Below are 21,900 nucleotides of genomic sequence, written 5' to 3'. Positions count from 1 at the left end.
ACAGAAAACACTGTGTCTCAAAATAAATTACAAGTTTATTAAAGTGGAATAGAATTGTGCAGATTAGCTTCTGACTTAATACAGCAGACAATTTTATTTAAATCTTAATTGAATTTAAGATAGATTTCTTCTACCTCTTGAAAAGGTGAAGTACACTTAAATCTTTTGCACATTCATGAAGGAATGGACTCTTCCATTAACAAATACAGTGGACCAGATAACGCACCAGCAAGGCTTCAGTAACATGTCTTTTTTTGGGGGGGGGGTAGGGGAGGAAGCCAGACAGCTTTAAAACAACTGTATGGGAAAAGTAGATGGGCTAGTCTTGGAGCACGCACCAGGCTTCTGCCGCCGCAGAGGAGGAAACAGGGAAGTACTGAGCATCTGGACGTGAGGATGGGCATTGGGAGGTCTGGCCTTCACTTTCTATCAAGTCTGCAGCTGCCACGTAGCTCCTGGTTGCTGCTTGGCACAATTCTCTTGCTAGAGGAGGTGGCTCAGAGACTCCCATTTCCCCCTCTTTAAGACATGGGAGAAAGAATTGGCCATGTTTTAAGTAAGACGGGTTCTTATTCTCCACCCCCATATCCTATCTGCTCATACAATAACCACAGAAGACTAAAGGAATGTTTGCAGAGTTGGCAATGCAAAGCAAGAAAGTGAAAATATGCATTTGTTTTCCTGAAGCGGCTAGCATCTCTTGCTTTGGAAAAAAAAAGGAAATGAAGGAAGTTTGGCTTTTGTGGGGAGCAGTGAATACTCTACATGTGGGGGGGGAGACTTCAGGATTCTGCAGCAACAGAAGCCACATTCTGCAAGAGTGGCTCATTTATTCATTCTGCTTTTAGCTTCTGGATGGGGCTCCCGAGTTTGAGATCTTGTTCCAGCATGGCAGACTGCCAAAAAGGCTCAGCCTGGCATCTGACCGACTGCATGTAACCTCTGTCAACCAGGGAAAGCCTTCGCCACTCGTTCCAGGAGGCACCGTCCCCCTCTTTCCACTTGTGTACAGAGAAGGCCTGAGTGCAAAATTGAGCATTGGCCTCCCCAGAACAGGACAACTGTTCAGCTTTACAATATGGCTTTTAAATTCCAGGGTGCACTTGTGAGTAGGGTGGGGAACAGGAACACAACAGTGCCCCAACTGACACACACACACACACTCGCCCTCTTTCTTGGACTAGGGAGAGGGAGGCATCCAAAGATTGGCTGTGTCCCTGTACTGCCCAGGACAGGAGTCTGACCTGATTGCTTTTCTGCTGCCACTCAGGAGGCTCCACCCCATTTCCTTCCCTGCCTCAGCAACTGTAAACAGGCGTCATGTAAAACAATTGGCACACGGCACCTTCCTGTGAAAGTCTATGGTTATAAGAGCAAAACTGGGAATGAATTATCCTTAGTGTTTATATTGCACTTCTTATCAGGCATTCTACAAAGTAGAGCCGTTATAATCATCCCTGTACTTTGGGGTGAAGCTTAAGGCTGAGAGAATATCTGCCACCCAGCAAGTCCCAGGCAGAGGCAAGATTCGAAGTGTGGCCTTAATGCACAACTCTAGACTCTTGGCCACTGCGCTGCACCAGCTATTAAGGCAGAATCCAAATGTACTCTCTCTGAAAACTTGCTTTTTGATTGCAAAGACTTGCAAGAACAGTTGCAGTGGTCAGAATGAGTCTTCCACCACTGTGTACACCAGATTTAATGTGACTTGCAGAATACTTTCTGTAAACCACTGTCACAGTTCTAGAAAAGACAGAGGGCCTGCCAAGAGCATGATCCAATGGGAAATTCTCCTCCTGTGCCAGCGCAGCTCTCTGATCCATTCCAACAAGGCTGGAGCAGAACAACTTGCCACTAATTTGTACCCCCAGATATTAAAAGCAGTTGCTCCAGCTCAACAGCAGAGCGACCAAACGGTTACAAGACAAGCTTAACAGACTGTGCTACTTTGCAAAGCATAAAGCACACCGGCTGGGAATTCCATAGCAGGCTGTGAAAAGCGTTGCATGACAAGAGTCAGCCTCAAAACTAGAGAGGGCTGCCTTTAGACACCCTCCCAATCCTGCTGAAATGGGGATCCTCCTCTGGGAGCTTGGGATTGAGCAACTGGGAGGAGGAGGAATAAAAACCACGAGGGAAGGGTGGTGCTGTGCAACCATTCACAAAAAAACCCAAAAAACTGCTGACAAGACATTTCAAAACGTGTACCCTGAAACCCACACAAAGTTGTAATAAGTTCATTGAGAGGGTAGCACACTCAACAGACCCAGGCCAAGGAAAAACACCTCCCCTCCTTAGCTCTCCTGCAGCCAGGCTATTGCACAGGACCCCTTGCGCTCAGAGATAACCCTGGAGGTAGGCAGGCAAGCCAAAGGACACTAAGCAGGCGCACCAGCACAGAGCCACGCCACTAGCCGAGGTTCCTTCCTTCAAGTACGTTTTCCCTTAAGAAGAGCTTTCAAGACCTCTAAAATTTGTTTGGTCATTTAACATATTTGCTCTCTAGACCAAACCAGAGCCCTCCTTTACAGCAAAGGCCCAGCTGAGGCAACACACAGCGAAGGCAAGGACAGCAAGCCCACCGATTTCTTCAGTGCATGGGTTCCAATCCAGAGAAGGAAAAATCAATGACCTCACACATTTATTCAGGGCTCCTGTAGCCTCAGGAAGCAGCTTCCCGTTGGAATACCTGAGCCAAAACATATATAACCTGCACGGATGACTTTTTTAAGAACAAAAATCTTTTCACATTGTCTGCCTGCATTTCTGCAGATTAGAAATATATATATCACAACACACCTACAAGTGGCTACACGGCACTCCACCCAAACCAGCAGCCTTTGTACTTAAAACTCTCCAAAATTCACAAGAGGGGGCAAGCTCCACTAGATTACTCAAAGTGCCACGAAGATTCCATCACTGGTAACACTGCTTAAAAGCAGCTTTTCTGTTCGCCCAGCACCACAGCTCCATGGCTTCGAATGTAACTGGAGAATCGGTAATCGCACCAGCAACCTGGATTTTTAATCTGGGATGAGGATACCCATTTCTTCCTATTACCTCTACCACACAGGCCCAGTAGAGGCTCCTACAATTGAATGATTAAAGCCAGAACTTCTTGGCATTCTCAAGCCTCTCACAAGACTTATCTACAGCGCGGTGGATCTCACAGGGACAAATCAATGTCAGCCCTGCTTCTCCCAAAACGTCTTGTGCTCCAGGCAGGACTCGGCACAACAATTCATTGCTCGCCCACCCTCGCCCCGGTTTGTGTGACAGGAGAGAGGAGACGCAAGGGGCGTGCATGTCTGGACTCCAGGCTGAAAACTCCCCGTCACTAATCCGAGGTTCCTTCCCGACGTGCTGCCAGCAAGAAATGAGCCCACACCACTCTGCGCACCCCCCTTCAGATCCCAAAAAGTTGGGACATGATTGAGAATGGCTGACACCCCATCGTTCATTTACGCCGACGGCCAGATCGGAAGAGGGTGAGCTTCTGTGTTAAAGATGTACTTGTCGAGATTGATCAAGTCCACATCGTCTGAGAAGAGCAAGAAAAGGTACTTCAGTGTTTCCCCGAGAAAGAAGCTCTCCATCTTGTCTCTTGGCTCAGGGTTGCTAGTGCTCTGGACGTTGTTGATGGATGTGTAGCCGCCAGCGGGGACCTGGGTGGAAGAACCCCAAGAGGACAAACCTGAGCACGGAAATGGTCCTACTTCAGATCTATTTGGCTACTGTTAGGCAAACGTAACGACACACACCTGCCTCAGCTGGCCTTCCAAACCACGTACAGTTTATGTCATGGTGAAGGTTGTGTGAGGAAAAGTAGGGGTTATGCGCGCAAGACCACCTTCTGCAGAATGTTTGCTTCCAATTATTGCATTTGGTTGCCTTTAACGCTTTGGGCAGCTAACAGAAGCTAGAAGGCGGGATGGAAGGGTTGGGCACAAATGCTGTAAGAGCAGCCCTGCTGGATCAGACCAAAGGACTCGTCTAGCCCAGCAACTTGCTTCCAACTGTGGCCAGCCAGATGCCTCTAGGAAGTCCTCCCGCATGGGATAAAGACCACAGGGCCCCCTGCGTTGTTGTTGCTCCCTGGCAAGTGGCCTTCAGAGGTACACTGCCTCTGAACATGGAGGCTTCATTAAGCCATGACGACTACCTGCCACAGGATTTGTCGTCGTCGTCCCCCGCTGCCCCGCTTTAAAGCCAACGTTTTGTGGCAGCAAATTCCCTAAATTAGTTTCACCCCATTCCAACACACAGCGGTTTTGCAAAAGCCAGGGCCCCCAGGTCAAAGTTTGCTGCTGCCAAATCAATCCCACCCTTAAATGACTGGAGAGTCAAACGAGGGGTGGTGGTGGTGGAGGGTATAGCTCTCGGTGGCCACTTGCCGTGGTGACTCTGTACACCTCCACTGCCAGAGGTGGCATGCCTGAGAACAGCAGCCGCTGGATAACACAGAGCAGGGGGTTGAGCTCATGCCCTGCTTGCAGGCTTCCCAGAAGAATCTGGCTGGCCATTACAAATACAGGATGCTGGAAGAGACAGACCTGAAGTCCGGTCTAGCAGGGCTCTCTTGACGGCCTTGCGCAGAGATGGGGAACCTGTGGGGGCACTCCAGATGCTGTTAGGTAGGAGCTGGAGTCCAGCAACAGCTGGAGGGCCACAGATTCCCTATTCCTGGAATTAAGGACATCAAACATTTCCATTTTTCAAGAGGAGCTGCATTTTTATCTAGCTCTCCAAGCTACAGAGGGCTGCAGGAGTCCAACCTCTTCTTATGTGTTTCAACCAGAAGGAGACCAGGTTCATTGAGAGGTCTTACTAACGAAGGACTTGCACGATGGTTTCTTGAGTATACTGTTCCTTGCACAGAGCGAGGTTCTGAGCTCATCTCCCTCTTTCTACTGCATGCCACCCCTGCCAGGCCCCTGCCTTCCTTTGAAAGCAAAGAGAGGACCCAGATGCCTAAAGATCAGCCTTTGCCAGCACAGTGCTCTCCAGACGCTTTGGACTACAACTCCCAGTGGTGGCTTTGATGTCAGGGAGGCAGTAAATCCGCTCTGGGTTTTAATCCGAACTTTCAAGGTGCCGAGAGAGCAAGTGTGGCATAGTGGTTAAGGTGTTGGACTACAACCTGGGAGACGAGAGTTCAAATCCCCACACAGCCATGAAACTCGCTGGGTGGCCTTGGGCCAGTCACTGCCTCTCAGCCTCAGACGGAGGCAATGGTAAACCCCCTCTGAATACCGCTTACCATGAAAACCCTATTCATGAGGTCACCGTAAGTTGGGATCCACTTGAAGGCAGGTAATTTTTTCAAGGTGTTGAAAGAGCCTTGGACAGCTCCTTGAAAGTTTGGACTAACTCCCAGAGTGGATTCACTGACATCACAGCCACCAGTCAAAACTCCCATCAGTTGTAGCTGGCTGGAATGCATGGGAACTGTAAATCAAAAACCATCTGGAGGGCACCAGGTTGGTGATGGCTGCTTACAACCTTCCAGAAGAGGTGGCAATGACTGCCCAAAGATCTGCTTTACCCGAGTGTATTTATTGAAGCTCTGCAAGATCTCCCAGCCCCAATTCTGGTACTTCTTATCACCAGTGAACCGATACAGGTAGAAAAGGCTCTCCACCGTCTCAGGACGCAGGAGGTTGTGTCTGTCTGCCATCTGGGGAAGGAGGGAAACAACTTAAAGAATTCCAGAATAAGAAAGCCAATGTGAACCCCAAGACAGAGGACTGGCCTCTCCCTTCCCCATTATGCCATAATCCTGGCGTTCCTTGACACAGAATGCTTGCAATATACATACAGAACAATTACATTTTTATACTGCGTGTATGTATTCGTAAACATGCATCTCTATTATGTGCCTGTAATACATAAAAGCTAGCGGCTTGCTTATTTACTTTTCAGTGTTGGCCCACACTGTAAAGTTCTCTATTGTGGCTTCCAGTAAATTGCTGCCCTCTGCTCCTGCTGGGAGGAAGGGCAGGATATAAATCAAATAATAAGAAAACATTTTGAATGCAAATAAATCATAAAAACCATAAAAGCAAAACTCATTGCACGCAACATGAAAAGCTGAGATCCTACTGCAAAGGCCAGGCTGAACAGAAAGCCCTCTGGGCACCAAAAACACCACAAAGATGGTGCCAGGTGAGCCTCCCTGGGAAGCCTCTGCTGTAACAAGTGCCACTGCTGACACAGCCACCTCCCTGGTGGTTACAATGATGCCGCAAAGTCAGTAAGAGTCCAAGCTACATATTGCGTATCCCGTCTCTTCTTTGAACTCGCTAACTGGCTGTTGATAACCCAACATCTCTCAACTTCAGAATCCCTTCCCTGCCTCCCTCCCAAATCTTCAATATGGGAATAGTTAGACAGTGGTAAGGGCTACCTTTTGCTAAGTTTGCCCGATGGGCCATCTCGCTCAATCCTGCCTGCAACAGCAGCAAGGGACTGAGCAAGAGTGGCTCTCCGAGGCGGCTTGTGAAATGTAGGTGCTGGGGATGGACTCTGGGTATGCAAGCGTGCAGACTGGCACTGAGCTGTGGGGCCCTCTTGACGACAAGGGATCAGGGGGAGGGGAGTTTGTTGAAACTGAGAGCATATTGCAGACGTGCTGCTGCAGAAGGCTACAAAGGGGAGGCCTCCAGTAAGGAAAGAGCACAAGGTTCATCCAGGCGCACCCACGGCAGACATCCTCACACCTGCTGAGCCACTTACCTTGATATCCACATCCTTCCGGTCCTTTTGAGCGTGCATGTTGAAGTGGACAATCTCTGGGCTCAGGCCAGTCTCCATTTGCGCGTACATCTGGTAGCAGGTTTCTGCAAGCTCTACCGCCAAGGCCATGTGGTCTGCAGGGAGCCCGTTGTGAGCGCCCAGAGCCAGGGCTCCGGGCAAGAAGCAGACCAGGTGATCCTGCTCAAGAAACATACAGCACTAGGTAAGGAAGAACCAAATCTCTCTCACAAGCGTGTTTTCAGAGGAGCTCCTTCTATAGCCTTTTCTCTGCTGAAGAGGCCTGGCATGTGTGGAACAGAACCAGAAGGCGCTGGGAAGGGTTCTTGAGCATGCACTCTGTCCAGATGGGGTACCAGACGGGCCTGCTGCGCCTCTGCATTTCAATTTATGCATTTGCGACTTTCCTACAAGAGCATTTGGGGTGTTCTTACCATTTAAAATAATTGCATACGCTCTAATAGACAGAACACAAGGGGGAAAGGGGATGGGGAGGGAAGAGGAAAAATACTGCCAGACATGAACTGAGGACACCACAGTGCAAGGAATGACAGCAGAGAAGGGCAGTCCAGTTGTTTTCATGAGAGCGGCTCCACCACTTAAAGGAACCCCTGGAAAGTTTCTGAGGTGCCCCAGAGCATAGAAACCACAGCTCTACAATGAGAGAGCACCTACCAAAATGTCATGGTGTATTGCTGCTAGATTCATCCATTGTTCAGATTTTGGATGGGAAAAGGAAGGACTGGCAGCCCACAAACTCAGAAGTAAATTCTGCTGTGTTCAGTGGAACTTACTATCAGGAACTTGAGCACGAGACTGCAGTCTTCCATGAACAAGGAAAAGGGGTGCAGGCCTGTGATACAGTCACAGATTCTGACCAGGTGACCTTTACAGATAAATATGAGTAAAGCCTGGTTATTCTGTGGGAGCAAAACAGACTCTGCACAAGGAACGTGGAATGACACCTCTTTACAGAACAGAGCTGTCAAGAAAACACAACCAACAGCCCCCCCCCGGCCCCCGAAAGGAAGCCCACCATTTTAGCACTGAAGCGGCCGTGAGCAAGTTCGCCAACAAAGGTCAGTCTTCTCGGCTGAGATTTCCGGAGAAGGTGCATCTTCACCCCCTCTACGCCCTTCACATAATCTTCCAAAAGTCTGCGAATTAAAAAAACAAGCACAAAGACATTTGCCGTTTTCTACACCGCTGCCACTGCTGTTAACAGAGGCAGGCAGAATGCAATCCAGTTCAGTAAATACAGTGGAGAATAGAACTCTATCATACTATCATACAGTCTGTGTGACATTCGCATTTATTGTGTGCAGGTCAATCTGGATGAACGGTCACACATCGGGGTTTGCACAGAATGGCTTTTCGGGAACAGAAGGAGGCTAGTTTAGGACAGGCTCCCCCAGCCTGGTGCCCTCCAGATTACAGCTCCCATCAGCCCCAGCTAGCACAGCTATGCTCCTATCAGTCCTAGCATCGTAAGGCCATGGTGGCTGCTGATGGGAGTTGCAGTCCAAAACATCTGCAGGGCATCAGATTAGGGAAGGCTGGGTGGCTTAGGAGGGTTAGAAAATGCCTGTGAGAGGGGGCAGATGTCCAAGGGCTGGCTATATTTCAACCCCCGCCCCAGACTAGCCAATATTCTACTTCCATATGGAGGGCAGAGATCTTCTGCAGGCTCCTGTAACACCCAGGCATTCCCCACTCCGACGATGTTTGTGTTATAAGAAGAACTAAGAGGATGATGGGGGGAGAGGACTTACTCGTTTTCTTTCTTCCCTCCCTGGATCCACTGCTTCAGCAGGTACTCGTAATAGCTGTCTGCTCGGGCCCCAAGGGTGTAGACCCCCAGGTGAGTGAACTGCCCGCTGTTGGTGTTGATAAACATGGGCACCAGGCCGTCGTTCTTCCCGGCCAGGCTGTGAACATGTTTCATCACCCCATCTACTGCATTCTACAGGAACAAACAAGGGAGTCTCTTCTGTGTGTGCACAAAACCCGCAGGGAAAGTACAAAACAGGTGGACTGGGTTTCAAAATTTGACTTTTAGGACACGTAAAAACTAACGAGCAGCCTTGCTGGATCAGACCAAGGATCCATCCATCCAGTTCAGCGCCTTGCTTCCTGCTTCTAATGGTGGCCAGCCAAGTGTCTCTCTCTGGGAAGCCAACAAGACTTCCTAAGCAACAGCCCTCTCCTGTCGCTTGTCTCCAGCGTCCAGCAATCAAAGGTATACTGCCTCTAAACAAGAAGGCTCGCATTTGCCAGCATGGCCAACAGCCACCGATAGGCCTATTCTCCATGAATGTATGCCTTTCTAGTTCATTTTCATGGCATAAACTTCTGGGTATAACCCATAAACTATTAACTTGCCCAAAAAAGGTCATGTGCTTTACACTGCATTTTAGTAAAACATTTAAATCCTGCTGCATCAGTTACTGGAAATGGGGGGGGGGTGAATTGTTAGGATAATTTCATACGATTCTCTCTCCTCAACCCTCCCTCCTCCGATGTGTTGCACTTTGGGAGGCTTAGTTCACGTGCCTGAGTCTATCTTCTTTCTGTTTCTGGCCGGCTGCCGTCAGGATGACATGGATGAACGTTCTAACTTTCTGGATATTGGGGGGGGGTGGACTTAATGCTAAGTGTTCCCCACTGCATGTCACCAGAAAAAGGAGAAAAGAGCTCACCCCACAGCAATACCTGAAATTTATCTTCCCCAGTGAGGCGCGAAAGCTCCCTGAACTCCAGCTGGATGCTGGTCACTTCAGCCACAGTGCTGTCAGATGTCCAGCGAGGCGGATGGGCTGTGCCACGGCCAATGTTGACATCTGAAAACGGGATCCTAGATGGGGTGTTGAAGGCTGGCATGAGCCTGCTCCCAATATCTTTCTGAACAGCCAAGAATAAGCAGCGTTAGGAGGGGGCGGGTGGGAGACAAGGCAGAAAAAGAAGACACAATAGCCAATATTATTTAGCCACTGTGAGAGAACAGAAGCCACAAAACTGCCTCCAACGTGTCACCGTGTTGCCAATGGACTTGTCCTTTCCATCTGGATTCCAGCGCTTCATCCAATTTGTGTGTCTCATGAAGGTTCAAGCACACTATTCTTCAAACCTTGTGTGTTTGTTTCCCGAGGAACCCCCTGCACATTGCTGGGGAGTGTTTTATTTATTTATTATTTTATTTATATCCCTCCCTTTCTCTCAGCAGGAGCCAAGGGCAGCAAACAAAAGCACTAAAAACACTTTAAAACATCATAGAAAAGACTTTAAAATACATTAAAACAAAACATCTTTAAAAATATTTTTTACCTCTTTAAAAAAAAAAGGTTAAAAACATTGTATTTTTTAAAAGGTTTAAAAAACACATTCAAAAGCAACTCCATCATGGACACAGACTGGGTTAAGGTCTCAACTTAAAAGGCTTGTTGAAAGAGGAAGGTCTTCAATAGGTGCCAAAAAGATAACAGAGATGGTGCCTGACTAATATTTAAGGTTTTAGTTGATGGGGGTGCCAACCAGGCCCACTCATTGTCACTCCTCAGGAGCGAGGAACGCACCCAACACAATGCAGAAGATGGGTGGTGGTGGGCCACCTGTGTTTTGGTGAAGGCTCCCTGGAATGCAGTTTCAGAACTACTGCACTTGCCAATCTTGAAGATGGAGCCTTCCATCATGATGCCTGTTTTCTGAAGGGGGTGGGAGCATTTGGGGGTTGCCAAGACCAATAAGGAATAGCTGCGTTCCAGAGCTATTTCAGAAGGGCCTATGGGCTCACACGTGACATTTTAGGACAGACACACACACGCTAATGAGGCATCACCAAGGGCTCTTGACCTTTCTTTCCGTTTCAAAAGCAGCTTTCCTTCTGGCTTGTGGGATGGGACCGCTGTTTAAGAAGCACAAGTCAAAACCCTCCAGGGACATAGAAGAAGCTAAGTGGTTCTTTGCAGCCAGGCACAGCATCCAAAAGGAATCAATTATTATTTTCTGACCTGATCCATAAATGTAAGTGTCCCCTTTCTATTAAAAATATTCAAAAGCTGCTTGTAATACTAAAATCAACCAACAGTACAAAAACAAATTATTCTCCATCAGAATACTAGCAGGGCAACCCTATACATGTTTCTTCCAAATGCTGAGTGCAGTGGGGCTTACTCACAAATAAGCTAAAAACTGTAAAATACACACCATTAAGAACAGCTGCAGTAAGAGCAATGCGACCCTCTGGTAAAAATGTCACTAATGCTCATCATTTGCTTGACATCTGGATCCACTAATTATGAAATGGCATGGGGGGAGGGGTCAGGCAAAGCCACATTCCCCAACCTCAGATATTTGACTGCAACTTCCACCATCCCTGACCGTTGGATGTGCTAACTGGGGCTGATGTGAGTTTTAGTCCAAAACAAGGAGGGCACCCGTTGGGGGAAGGCTGCCCTTGAGAGTCTCCCCTCAGGATCTACAGCACACAAAAGGATTTCCCAGGTTTTTGGATCTTTTGGATCTACGGGAGGGGGGAGAGGGAGGGAAAGAGAGAGAGAGCAGCAAGCATCCCTAAGCCACTGGTTCTCTCAAGGCCTCCCTCATCTTTTCACCTGGAGCATGGCAGAAACCCTCAGTTCCTAGATATGAGAAATGACTGTGAGGACTTGGGTGGGGAGTGGAGTGGTTGTCCCTGGACTACAAGACCAAGGGTTTACTTACAGCTTTTTCTAGGAAGAGGCTGTCCCCAGAGAGGTGGTAAGCACTTAGCAGGCCTCCCAGGATGCGAATGGCACTCTCAAAAAGGTTGACGTCCACATTCTTGTCGAAGTTGAGGTCTGTGGCGACCCACTTCCTTGCTTCTTCAAACTCTACATTGGGGGCGGGAGCCAGAGATAGTCAACACAAGTCAGCTCCAAGGTTTCCTGTGGTGCTGACTGGGGGAGAATCCCCCATTCCTAAGGGCCCACCTGGAACTGGCTCCTGTCTGCCTGGATGTCAAATAAAATATAGCCTCTCAAGTTGATGAGCACAGGTTTGCTTCGTTGGCCTAGGCACAGCAGAAGCTGCCTCACATCGGGTCAGAGAATGGGCCCATCTTGCCTAGCATTGTGTATTCTGATTGGCAGCTGCCCTGCCGAGGCCTCTTCCATCACCTGCTGCCTGTTCCTTTGAACTGGAAATGCCAGAGACTAAACTTGAAGCCTTCGGTGTGCCTGACCACTGAGCAACATCCCCTTCCCACTAGAGCTCTGTGCCACTCATGCATGGGGAACCAGGATGGGCACAAACAATTGTTTTTCTGAACACACACACACAGACACACACACACACAGACACAGCTACAGCAAGCATGCAAGTACTGATACTAACGTGCCACCTCTGGCAGGGAGGCGCTCTCCTGAGCCACAGGTACCACAGGCAGCGCAAGTGGAACTGTGGAAAGGGGGCAGAGTCAAAAAATCTGAAAAGGGAGGGAGAAATGGCACAGACCTTCTTTTAACCCCAAAATCCACATGGTGTCCAGCGCATCGATGAGAGTCAGGCCAAGGCCAAACCATTCGCTGAACGACTTGGAGATAGGCTTCAGCTCGTCGTGGCCCCAGGCAAACTCCTTGTAGCCTTTCCACGCATGGCGGAATGCTTCTATCACAGCCATCTGGCGCTCGTTGAGTGGGACTAAAAATCAGAAAGCAGAGGACTTCATTTCAGGATGCAGCAAGGTGGCTGTTGGGCCAGGCTCTGGGTGCTGTTTCACCAAGGGCCCCTCCAGACATTGCTTTCTTCTTCACCCACCCACTAACAAAGTGGAATATGAAGCCATGGTTTGATGTTGGCTTCCAAACCTCAGCGTGCGTCAACTGTGGTTTCTTGTTACTTCTGAACCCAATAACCTGGCATTATCCTGACCTACTTTGGCACTCCTTCCCAGATGCTCACATGGCCACAGAGGCATGAGGGAAGAGTGATTAGAAAAATAAAACCAACAATAAGGAAAACAAGCCATGGTTACTTTGCTCATCTGTTCCAACAAGCCATGGTTAAAACAAACCGCAATTTAGCATTACATGCAAACGCAGCCAAAGTGTCTTTGTAACGGGGGAAAATGATAGGAAGAAAACTAGAACCAACACATCTCCTAGAGTTTCTAGATCAGCGAGGTGTTTCAAGCATGTAACTGGGTACACAGCAAGAATAAGATTCACCACTACCAGAGCTGGGGCTCCATGCTGACCCATTACCTGGTTCTTTAGGGTCTTCAAATTCCACAGGTGAGGGCTTGTCCGGTTCCTTTATTTTGTTGGAAGGTGGCTCCATGCTCTGGTCTGGCTCTATCACTGCTCCTCTCCAGCTGCAAAAGGACAATTATTTCAGGAATACTGGCCAGCTTCTGTCATCACAGTTTATGCGGGTAATTGGTTGCTGTCGTAACTGCCCGGCCCTTTTAGCGCTCGTCTGCGAGCGGAAAAAACGGTTTGCGACCCTGAGCCAACTGGGAGGGTAGTTCTCGACCAACATCCTTTCTCGAGTCTCACTTAGCAGAAAAAGAAAAACAGCTGCTGGGCTTTTCCAACGAGGACAGCCATGACGTCCGAGCTACAGACAGCAAGGCCCGGGCTCGGCCGGCGGTGCCCTCCGCGAAGAGCAGCGGCGGCAATGGCGGTGGGGGAGACCAAGATCATCTACCATCTGGACAACCAGGAGAAGCCGTACCTGGTGAAGCTGCTCATCCCGGCTGAGCGGGTGACACTGGGCGACTTCAAGGCGCTCCTCAACCGGCCCAACTACAAGTTCTACTTCAAGTCTACGGACGATGATTTCGGGCAAGAATCAGATGGTGTTGGTGAGCAAATCCTTTACAACAGCTGCTCAATGTTTGAGGACTAAAATTCCTGGAGTGGCAGTGCTACATTTTAAGGACAGATTATCTCCAGGCCTGTAAAGAACCTTGTTTTTTAAACAATGTTAATGTTTTGTTGTTTGAATTTCTGTGCACTGTATTCTTTTCTGATGTGTATTTTGTATTTGTGTTTATTTTATTTTTTTGTGAGCCGCCTTGAGGGCCTTTGGCCAAAAGGCGGCATAAAAATAGAATGAATGAATGAATGAATCACAGTGAAGTACAACACGATTCACTCAAGAGTGGATAGCATTCCCATCAGCCACTGCGTCCCCAAAGATTGCTCTCCAGCCAATCTGCCACAAACTCCTTTTCCTTGTCCCTACCAGTGGGGGATGGACATTTCTCCACACAAATCTCCTGCTCTCTTAAGTGATCCAGCCCTTCTCCCTTGCTGCCCTTTATGCCTAACAAAATGTTCAAAAGCCCCACAGGGCATCAGCTCTGCCTTTTCCTTACAGTCTTACAACTGCCTTTGGCTTAAACCAGGCTGAACCGAAGCCTAGGCGCCTGCCACTCCTTTCCCCCTCCCCACATTTTTCCCTTGTTAGCCTCACATCTCTGTTCCTGCTGCTTCCCTCTCTCACCTCCCAGTGTCAAAACGGGCATTTGTGAGCTTCTTGCAACAAAGATCTTTGCGTAAAGTGAGTAACGTTCTTCAAGCCACCTACCTAATGGCAGACTTCTCCGTTTTGTGTTCCTTAGCAGACTGGCTGAGTTCTCCATTGGCCACACCCTGTTGTGGATTCAGCCTGGTGTCTCTCCAAGGTGGCCTGATTTGCAGGTTAGGAGGCCCCCGTCGGGCAGGAAGCTGCTTGGGAGGTTTCTGAGGAAAGGAAGAAACCCATTACTCCCAACCTCTCCAAACACACACAGAAAGAAGACCAGACAAATCACCCTTGTAAAAAAGCCACTCACTTTGTCAGGCAAGGCTGGGAAAATGGGGAGTTGGCTCCCCCCCCCCCGGTATGTGGATGCATTTGCAGGGCTGGGATGAACTTCAACTCAATCGGGAACTGCCTCACCTTGAATTCCCGCTATGCCTGGCTTAACTCCTTTGAACTATTGATGGGGCCCTGATTCCTCAGCTCTACCTGTCCACTTCCTGGAATTTCCTGCCCTGGAATCCACACGGGGGCCTGATCTCAACCCCTACCCTACTAATAGCTCAGAGGGCTGGCGTTAGCAGCCCCATTTGCTTCTTTAAGATGTGAGTAGTGAAACGGGAAGGCAAGATCCCCAATCAAACATACAGCCAACACACAGAACTTGTGGGTCAGCGCGGGTAACTCTACAGTGACTATGTGGATGTATTTCTATAATGCCTTCCATGAACATGGTACTTTAATACACTCTTTGCAGCCAACTTTTGGCTTTTTCCAAAACATAAATAAAACATGGGAAAGGTCTCCTCTAGGTGAAAAGCTTGAAAGGGGCTTACTCAGTACGAACAGAGGGTCAGTTACAGAGAACGAGCCATGCTGTGTGTGTTAAGCTGCTATCCTCAGTACTGTAAATTCTAAAAAATAAAGAATAAATAACAGAAGGCTGGAGGGAAGGGGAGAGATTACTTGAAGGGAAAGATCCCCAAGATGGGCATTGGCTTTTTGTGGTATCGGAAGAACTGCCTGATTTGCTGGCTTCAACCCAGGGATCTCCGGGTATGTCTTCTGTTCCTCTGAAGATCTGTTGGTTAAGCCTGAATGGAGAAATTAACAGCAGTGAATACCACCTGATGCAATATAATGAAATTAGCTTCCAGGATTCTCTGTAAGGCTGTCACCCAGTTAGGCATGTTTACAAGCTGGCTTCAGGCTTACAACAACAAGCAAAACCATGGAAACAAAATAATAGTGTTCTATCAAATTGAACACGTGTTGCTCCTTCAACAAAGATCACAAACCAAGAAAAATCTGCCTCAGTTTTTTCCTTGAGAGTTCTGTTACAAATTAGCCTCCTACCAATTAAGGGACTGTTGCAATTGCGTTTATGCTCCTCTACATATATGGCACTTTCCAAAGTACAAGAAAAAAGTCCCTGCCCCAAAGAGCTGACAATGCAAAACAAACACAAACACCAGTTACTGATTTTCAGCCTCACTAAGCTGCAGCAAACCTAAGGAAAGAACAGAGACCTACTTTTCCAGGGGTCAGCCATGTTTGCGTAAGTGATGACTCCACAGACAGCCAGAAATGCAAACAAGAAGAGGATCACACTCCGCTGGAGGCGGGACAGCTGCTTCCATTTCTGAGAATGAAACAACATTGAAATAAATCAGAAATGAAAAATATAACAAAAAACAAATTTTATTATTTTATATACCGATATATAATTAATACCAAAACTCAGAGGCTAAATCAAAAAACAACTTTAGTCCGTGGCAGGAACACATAGATACCACAGGTCTTTGTGCAAGTTTTCACAAGCTATACAAAACCCTTCCCAGTTTGTAGCTCCCTTCCCATTCCAGACAAGCAAGGAGGCATCTCCAAATTGATGTTATTTATTCAATATTTATTATACAGTAGGGGGCGGCAGATTTCAGGTTTGCTGGATCCACTTTGTTTTTTTTACTGGAACCCCAAGATCCACCATATTGGAACCTGGTGCAAAAGACAGACTCTTAGAATTAAAGAATTCTGAGCCCAGGAACTTGTCTGGAGTAGAACTGAGCAGAACAAACAGTCATTCACTCCTGGTTCATAGAATCATAGAGTTGGAAGGGGCCTTGTAGGCCATTGAGTCCAACCCCCTGCTCACAGCAGGAAATCCACAGCTAGAGCATCTCCCGCAGATAGCTGTCCAGCCTCTGCTTGAAGACATCCAGCAAAGGGGATCCCACCACCTCCCTAGGCAGTCGGTTCCATTGCCGAACCGCCCTTACTGTCAAGAAGTTCCTTCTAATATCCAATCTGAATCTACGCTCCTGCAACTTAAAACCATTAGACCTAGTCCTACCCTCTGGGGCAGCAGAGAACAAATCTGTACCCTCCTCTATGTGACAGCCCTTCAGGTACTTAAAGAGTGCAATCATGTCACCCCTCAGCCTTCTCTTCACCAGACTGAACATGCCAAGTTCCTTCAACCTTTCCTCATAAGACTTGTTCTCCATACCGGCTATCATCCTCGTCGCCCTCTTCTGAACCCGCTCTAACTTGTCTATATCTTTCTTAAAATGAGGCGCCCAGAACTGAACGCAGTGTTCCAGATGAGGCCTGACTAACGCAGAATATAGTGGGAGTATTACTTCCCTCGACCTGGAAACTATAGCTCTGTTTATGCCGCCCAAAACCGCGTTTGATTTTTTTGCCGCAGCATCACACTGCTGGGTCATGTTCAACCTGCGATCCACTACAATTCCAAGGTCCTTCTCACACGCACTACTGCTAAGCTGGGTATTTCCCATCCTGTACCCGTGCATTTTGTTTTTGTGGCCTAAATGCAGAATCTTGCATTTGTCTTTATTGAATTCCATTTTATTAATTTCAGCCCAATTTCCTAGTCTATCCAGGTCCCTTTGGATTTTATTCCTGTCTTCCATTGTGTTAGCTATCCCTCCCAGTTTCGTATCATCCGCAAGCTTCATAAGGCTCCCCCCTCCCCAGCTGTCCTCATTTCAGCAGTGGGGGTAATTTTGTTGTTGCCATCATTAAACAACTGGGAGTGAGGAAATCCTTCTTAACCTACTTCAGATTACCCAGAGATCTACCAGTAGATCCCAGACTACCTGCGGATCCTGATCTACTTTCTGTCCACTCCTGCTTTATAGCATAAGCCGTACACACAAAAGAGAGACCCAAGCTCCTGCAACAAGGAGTTACAGTCTGAAATTTAACAGTTTGGGGGAGAGAAGGAAAGGGAAGAGAAAGGAGGAAGAGGAATGAATCGCATGCAAATGCCATTACACCAGCACTGGGGATGAAGCAAGTCTTTTGTGGGAAGGGTAAAAGCAGCAGAGCAGCCCTGCCAGGTCAGACCAACCAGTCTAACATCTAGTTTCAACGGAGGCCAGCTGAATGCCTCCAGGACGGTCCCAAGCAGGAGTTGGAAAGGCAAGAGCCTCCTGGTACCCCACACTCTATGGCATGCCCCCAGCATCTCCTCCTTTGAGTTAGATTGCTTCTGAACACAGACCCCGGATAAAAAAAAATCTCCGATAGCTCCACCCTCTGTAAGTATGGAAGGACAGCCCTCCCCGAGATGAAAGGTCCTCCTAGTGCAAGATCTTGCTTCCAACAGCAACCAGTCAGATACTCCCAGGAAGCCACAAGCAGGGCATGAAGGCAAGAATGTCCCCCAGCGTCTGGTACTCAAGAGGTACACTGCTCTGAATATGGGGTTCTATACAGCCATCGTCAGGCCCTCTGCGGCGCAGAGTGGTAAGCGGCGGCAATGCAGCCGAAGCTCTGCTCAGGGCCGGAGTTCGATTCCAACGGAAGGAGGAAGTCAAATCTCCGGTAAAAGGGGTCGAGGTCCACTCAGCCTTCCATCCATCCATGGTTGGTAAAATGAGTCCCCGGCATTTTAAAGAAAGGCCGGGGATGGAACTGGCAATCCCACCCCATATATACGGTCTGCCTTGTAAACGTCGCGAGACGTCACCCTAAGAGTCGGAAACGACTCGCACTATACCTTTACCTTTTTATACAGCCATCGTAGCTCTCATTGGTGAATTTGAAAGGGGAGAGAGAGAGGTGGCACCATGGACTGAATTATTTTAAAATGTATTACAAGATTTGTCAAGGGAAGCAACATAAGCCTTCCTTGTCGTGTGTGTCACCACAATCGCCCAGCTCTACTGCCCTTGGCCTCCTGCCTCTCTTGCCAGCATCTTGCCTAAAACAAAACAAAAACATGCTGGAGATTCCTCTTACATACAATCTGGTTCCTTAGATCCGTATCAAGGCTGTTTCTCGACTTCACTTTCATTTCTTCACTAGTGGCAGCTGCCAAAGGAAACCCAGCCAGTTCTCTGCTTGCTTTGCTTTCCTCAAAGAGCAAAGTGCCAGGGCTGAAGCCACCTGGGTGCTTCTTGCCGCACCCCAGAGGTTGGCCTTTTTTTGTTGTGATGACTCAGTGGGGAGAGAAAGGCACTCTGCACACCCCTTATAGGTGCAGCACCTGCTGCCAGCATCTTGTAGTAAGATGCAAGCTGCTTTGGGAGAAAATGTTGGTCTGAAAATCCGGGGGGGGGGGGGAATAAATGGAGGAAAAGCCCAACAATGGCTACTAACCGTGGTGGCTGTGGGGAGCCATCAGATTTCAGAAGCAGCATGGCTGTAAGCACCAGTTGCTAGGGAGCGACAATGGGAGAGGGGGTGTCCTTATACCTTGCATGTAGGCTTCCTATTGGGGCATCTGGTTGGCCACTGCGGCTACAGGATGATGGGTTTGGCCATTTGGCCTAACCAAGCCCAGCTCCTCCTACATTCTTTGGATAGTTAGGAATGGAAATTCTAGGTTCAGAAACTGTCTACCTCAGAGTACCAGATGCGTGATACATCAAACTGGGAAGCACTATTGCTTTAAAGGCCTACTCTAGGGCTTCCTGGGGGCATTGGGCTGGCCACAGAGGGAAGCAGGATCCTGAACTATATGGACCTTTAGTCTGATCCACCAAGACTCTTCTTATGTTCTTAGGTGCTTTCTAAAGACCTATCTATCCTATCAAGGGCCGCATGCCTCCCTTTGCAAGGCAGGAGCCTGACTTATGAATCTAAACTGTGAGACTCTCAAGGTTTGTACTCAAGACATGTTGGGATTGAGATGATCATAAATGAGGATTAATACACCTGTCTCTTGCCCCTACTGGATTCTGTTTCTTCATGGGTTTTTTTTTCCTTCTGGCCTTGTCCTTTGAAGAACAGTCCAAAGTATCGATACATCAATGATCTCTATCTTTTAATACCATTAAGAAAACAAACAAACCACTATCCAGTAAACAACAACAAACAATAAGGCAGCATCACCATCAGGGAGGCACGCAGGCAAAGACCACCTGTCGGGGATGCTTTAATTTGGGCATTGAGCAGGGGTTGGACTCGATGGCCTCACAGACCCTTCCGACTCTATGATTCTATGGCTACCTCAGGGCCAGCTTCAGATGGACTCGCCTCTTGCCACGACCAGCACGTTGCTATGTGTCTTCAAGTCGATTTCGACTTATGCCGACCCTATGAATCAGTGACCTCCAAGAGCATCTGTCATGAACCACCCTGTTCAGGTCTTGTAACGTCAGGTCTGTGGCTTCCTTGATGGAATCAATCCATCTCTTGTTTGGCCTCCCTCTTTTTATACTCCCTGCTGTTTTTCCCAGCATTATTGTCTTTTCTAGTGACAACCACACCATACAATTCAGCCTACCAAAGCAGCAACCCAACTGGTGCAGCTTTCCCAACCATTTAAGATGCAATGATTGGGGAGGGGGGTCAGTTGAAGCTATTGGATTCCTCCCCTCCCCCGCGTCCCTACAGCGGTTAAAAGGCTCAGGTGTGTGTTTTTTTGGGGGGGGAGAGGGAGTAACCCACCCTTTGGACTTTGCCATGCAACCCTCGCCCCCTCCTTAAGGCTCTGCACGCACAGCACTGCACTTCCCACCCCCGCCTTCAGAGGGCGGGGCGCAGCGGCCAGCCTCCCTTGTTGCCTCTCCCGCAGAGGGCGCCGCCGAGCCGCTCTACCCTCCCATTCCGACTCTATGGCTTCCCCCTACCCGCACGCAGGAGCGCCTCCGCCAGGCCTTGCTGTTGTTGTAGCCGCTGCCCCCAATTGCCGCCGCTCCCTCGAGCGCACCGCCGGGGCTGAGGGTCACCGAGATGAAGTCCCGCCTGGGGGGCGGCGGCGGAGACGCAGAGGAGGCGGCCGAGTACATGTCGGCGAGCGACGGGCCCTCAGGAGCCGCGAGCCGCTCCTCCGCCGGCCGCCATGATTCTTCTCGCTCGCTCTGACGCGGCAGTAGAGAGGAGGGCTCAGAGCGGCCGCTCCCTCGTGCCGCGCTCTGCCTCCCACCTGGGGGAAACTCTATGGTTCCCTCTTTAGCAACGGCGCCCCCTAGGCATTAGCAACGCCCAGGGAAGCCCTAACAAAGGCCGTGAAGCCTCCCTCTGTTCCCTTGCAAGGGAGGAGAAGGGTGTAATTAACAGAGCTTAGAAAAGTTACTTTTTTGAACTACAACTCCCATCAACCTAATCCAGTGGCCATGCTAGCTGGGGCTGATGGGAGTTGTAGTTCAAAAAAGTAACTTTTCCAAGCTCTGGTAATTAATTAATTGAAACGGCCAACGCCAGCAGAACATGTGCTATTATCTTCCCATACCCGTCATAATGAGAAGACATGATTCACTAGAAAAGATAATAATGCTGGGGAAAACAGAAGGGAGTAGAAAAAGAGGAAGGCCAAACAAGAGATGGATTGATTCCATAAAGGAAGCCACAGACCTGAACTTACAAGATCTGAACAGGGTGGTTCACGACAGAGGCTCTCGGAGGTCGCTGATTCATAGAGTCGCCATAAGTCATAATCGACTTGAAGGCACATAACAACAACAACAACTTAGTATATATGATCTTCCTTTCTATATTTCCCCTTGCCTTTGAAAAGTGCCCTGGAACAAAGGAAGACACAAATTGAATTCAGAGAGAGGAGGCCGGCTGCTCATTATGGAAAAATGCCCTTATGAGGCCCAAGGAAGGGCAGTTGGTCTCAAAAGCTCCTTTATCTTTCTCTCATTTATAGAGGATCAACTCGTTTGAAATGTGGCGCTGGAGGAGAGCTTTGCGCATACCATGGACTGCGAAGAAGACAAATAATTGGGTGTTAGAACAAATTAAACCAGAACTGTCACTAGAAGCTAAAATGATGAAACTGAGGCTATCATACTTTGGACACATCATGAGAAGACATGATTCACTAGAAAAAACAATAATGCTGGGGAAAACAGCAGGGAGTAGAAAAAGAGGAAGGCCAAACAAGAGATGGATTGATTCCATAAAGGAAGCCACAGACCTGAACTTACAAGACCTGAACAGGGTGGTTCATGACAGATGCTCTTGGAGGTCACTGCAGAAGAATGTTTAGTGTTTTGTTTTATCAGGAGTTTTTTCTATGCACTCTAGAGCCCTCCTATTAGGGAGGCAGGATATAAATAATGTTAAATAAATGAAACTGAACAAATCCAACATGAATTCATCTGCCCGCTTTTTACATAGCCAATTTCCCCCCTTTTTATTTGTAATACCGCCTTTCCACAAAAA

General features: G+C 48.4%; 1 protein-coding gene across 2 annotated transcripts; it reads right to left on the bottom strand.

Moving 5' to 3' along the window:
• Positions 1-17: 17 nt before the first annotated feature.
• MAN1B1 (mannosidase alpha class 1B member 1) lies at positions 18-20,684 on the bottom strand. Of its 2 annotated transcripts, XM_061604134.1 has the most exons (14): positions 20,361-20,448; positions 18,290-18,487; positions 15,790-15,898; positions 15,223-15,350; positions 14,323-14,477; positions 12,993-13,102; positions 12,244-12,429; positions 11,473-11,621; positions 9,466-9,654; positions 8,526-8,716; positions 7,790-7,910; positions 6,736-6,933; positions 5,546-5,677; positions 18-3,665 (listed from the first exon to the last, which is right to left on the bottom strand). In XM_061604134.1, the coding sequence occupies exons 3-14, from the start codon at positions 15,806-15,808 to the stop codon at positions 3,462-3,464; spliced, it is 1,782 nt and encodes a 593-aa protein (XP_061460118.1). In that variant the 5' UTR covers positions 15,809-15,898; positions 18,290-18,487; positions 20,361-20,448; the 3' UTR covers positions 18-3,461. The 2 variants fall into 2 exon arrangements, with proteins under 2 accessions (XP_061460118.1, XP_061460116.1); XM_061604132.1 differs by lacking the exon at positions 18,290-18,487 and having other exon boundaries at positions 20,361-20,684.
• Between the last annotated feature and the right edge of the window lie 1,216 nt (positions 20,685-21,900).

This window comes from Rhineura floridana, chromosome 20, assembly GCF_030035675.1.
Source record: "Rhineura floridana isolate rRhiFlo1 chromosome 20, rRhiFlo1.hap2, whole genome shotgun sequence".
NCBI classification, from domain to species: Eukaryota; Metazoa; Chordata; class Lepidosauria; order Squamata; family Rhineuridae; genus Rhineura; species Rhineura floridana.
This window is presented reverse-complemented; position numbering and strand designations above follow the sequence as displayed.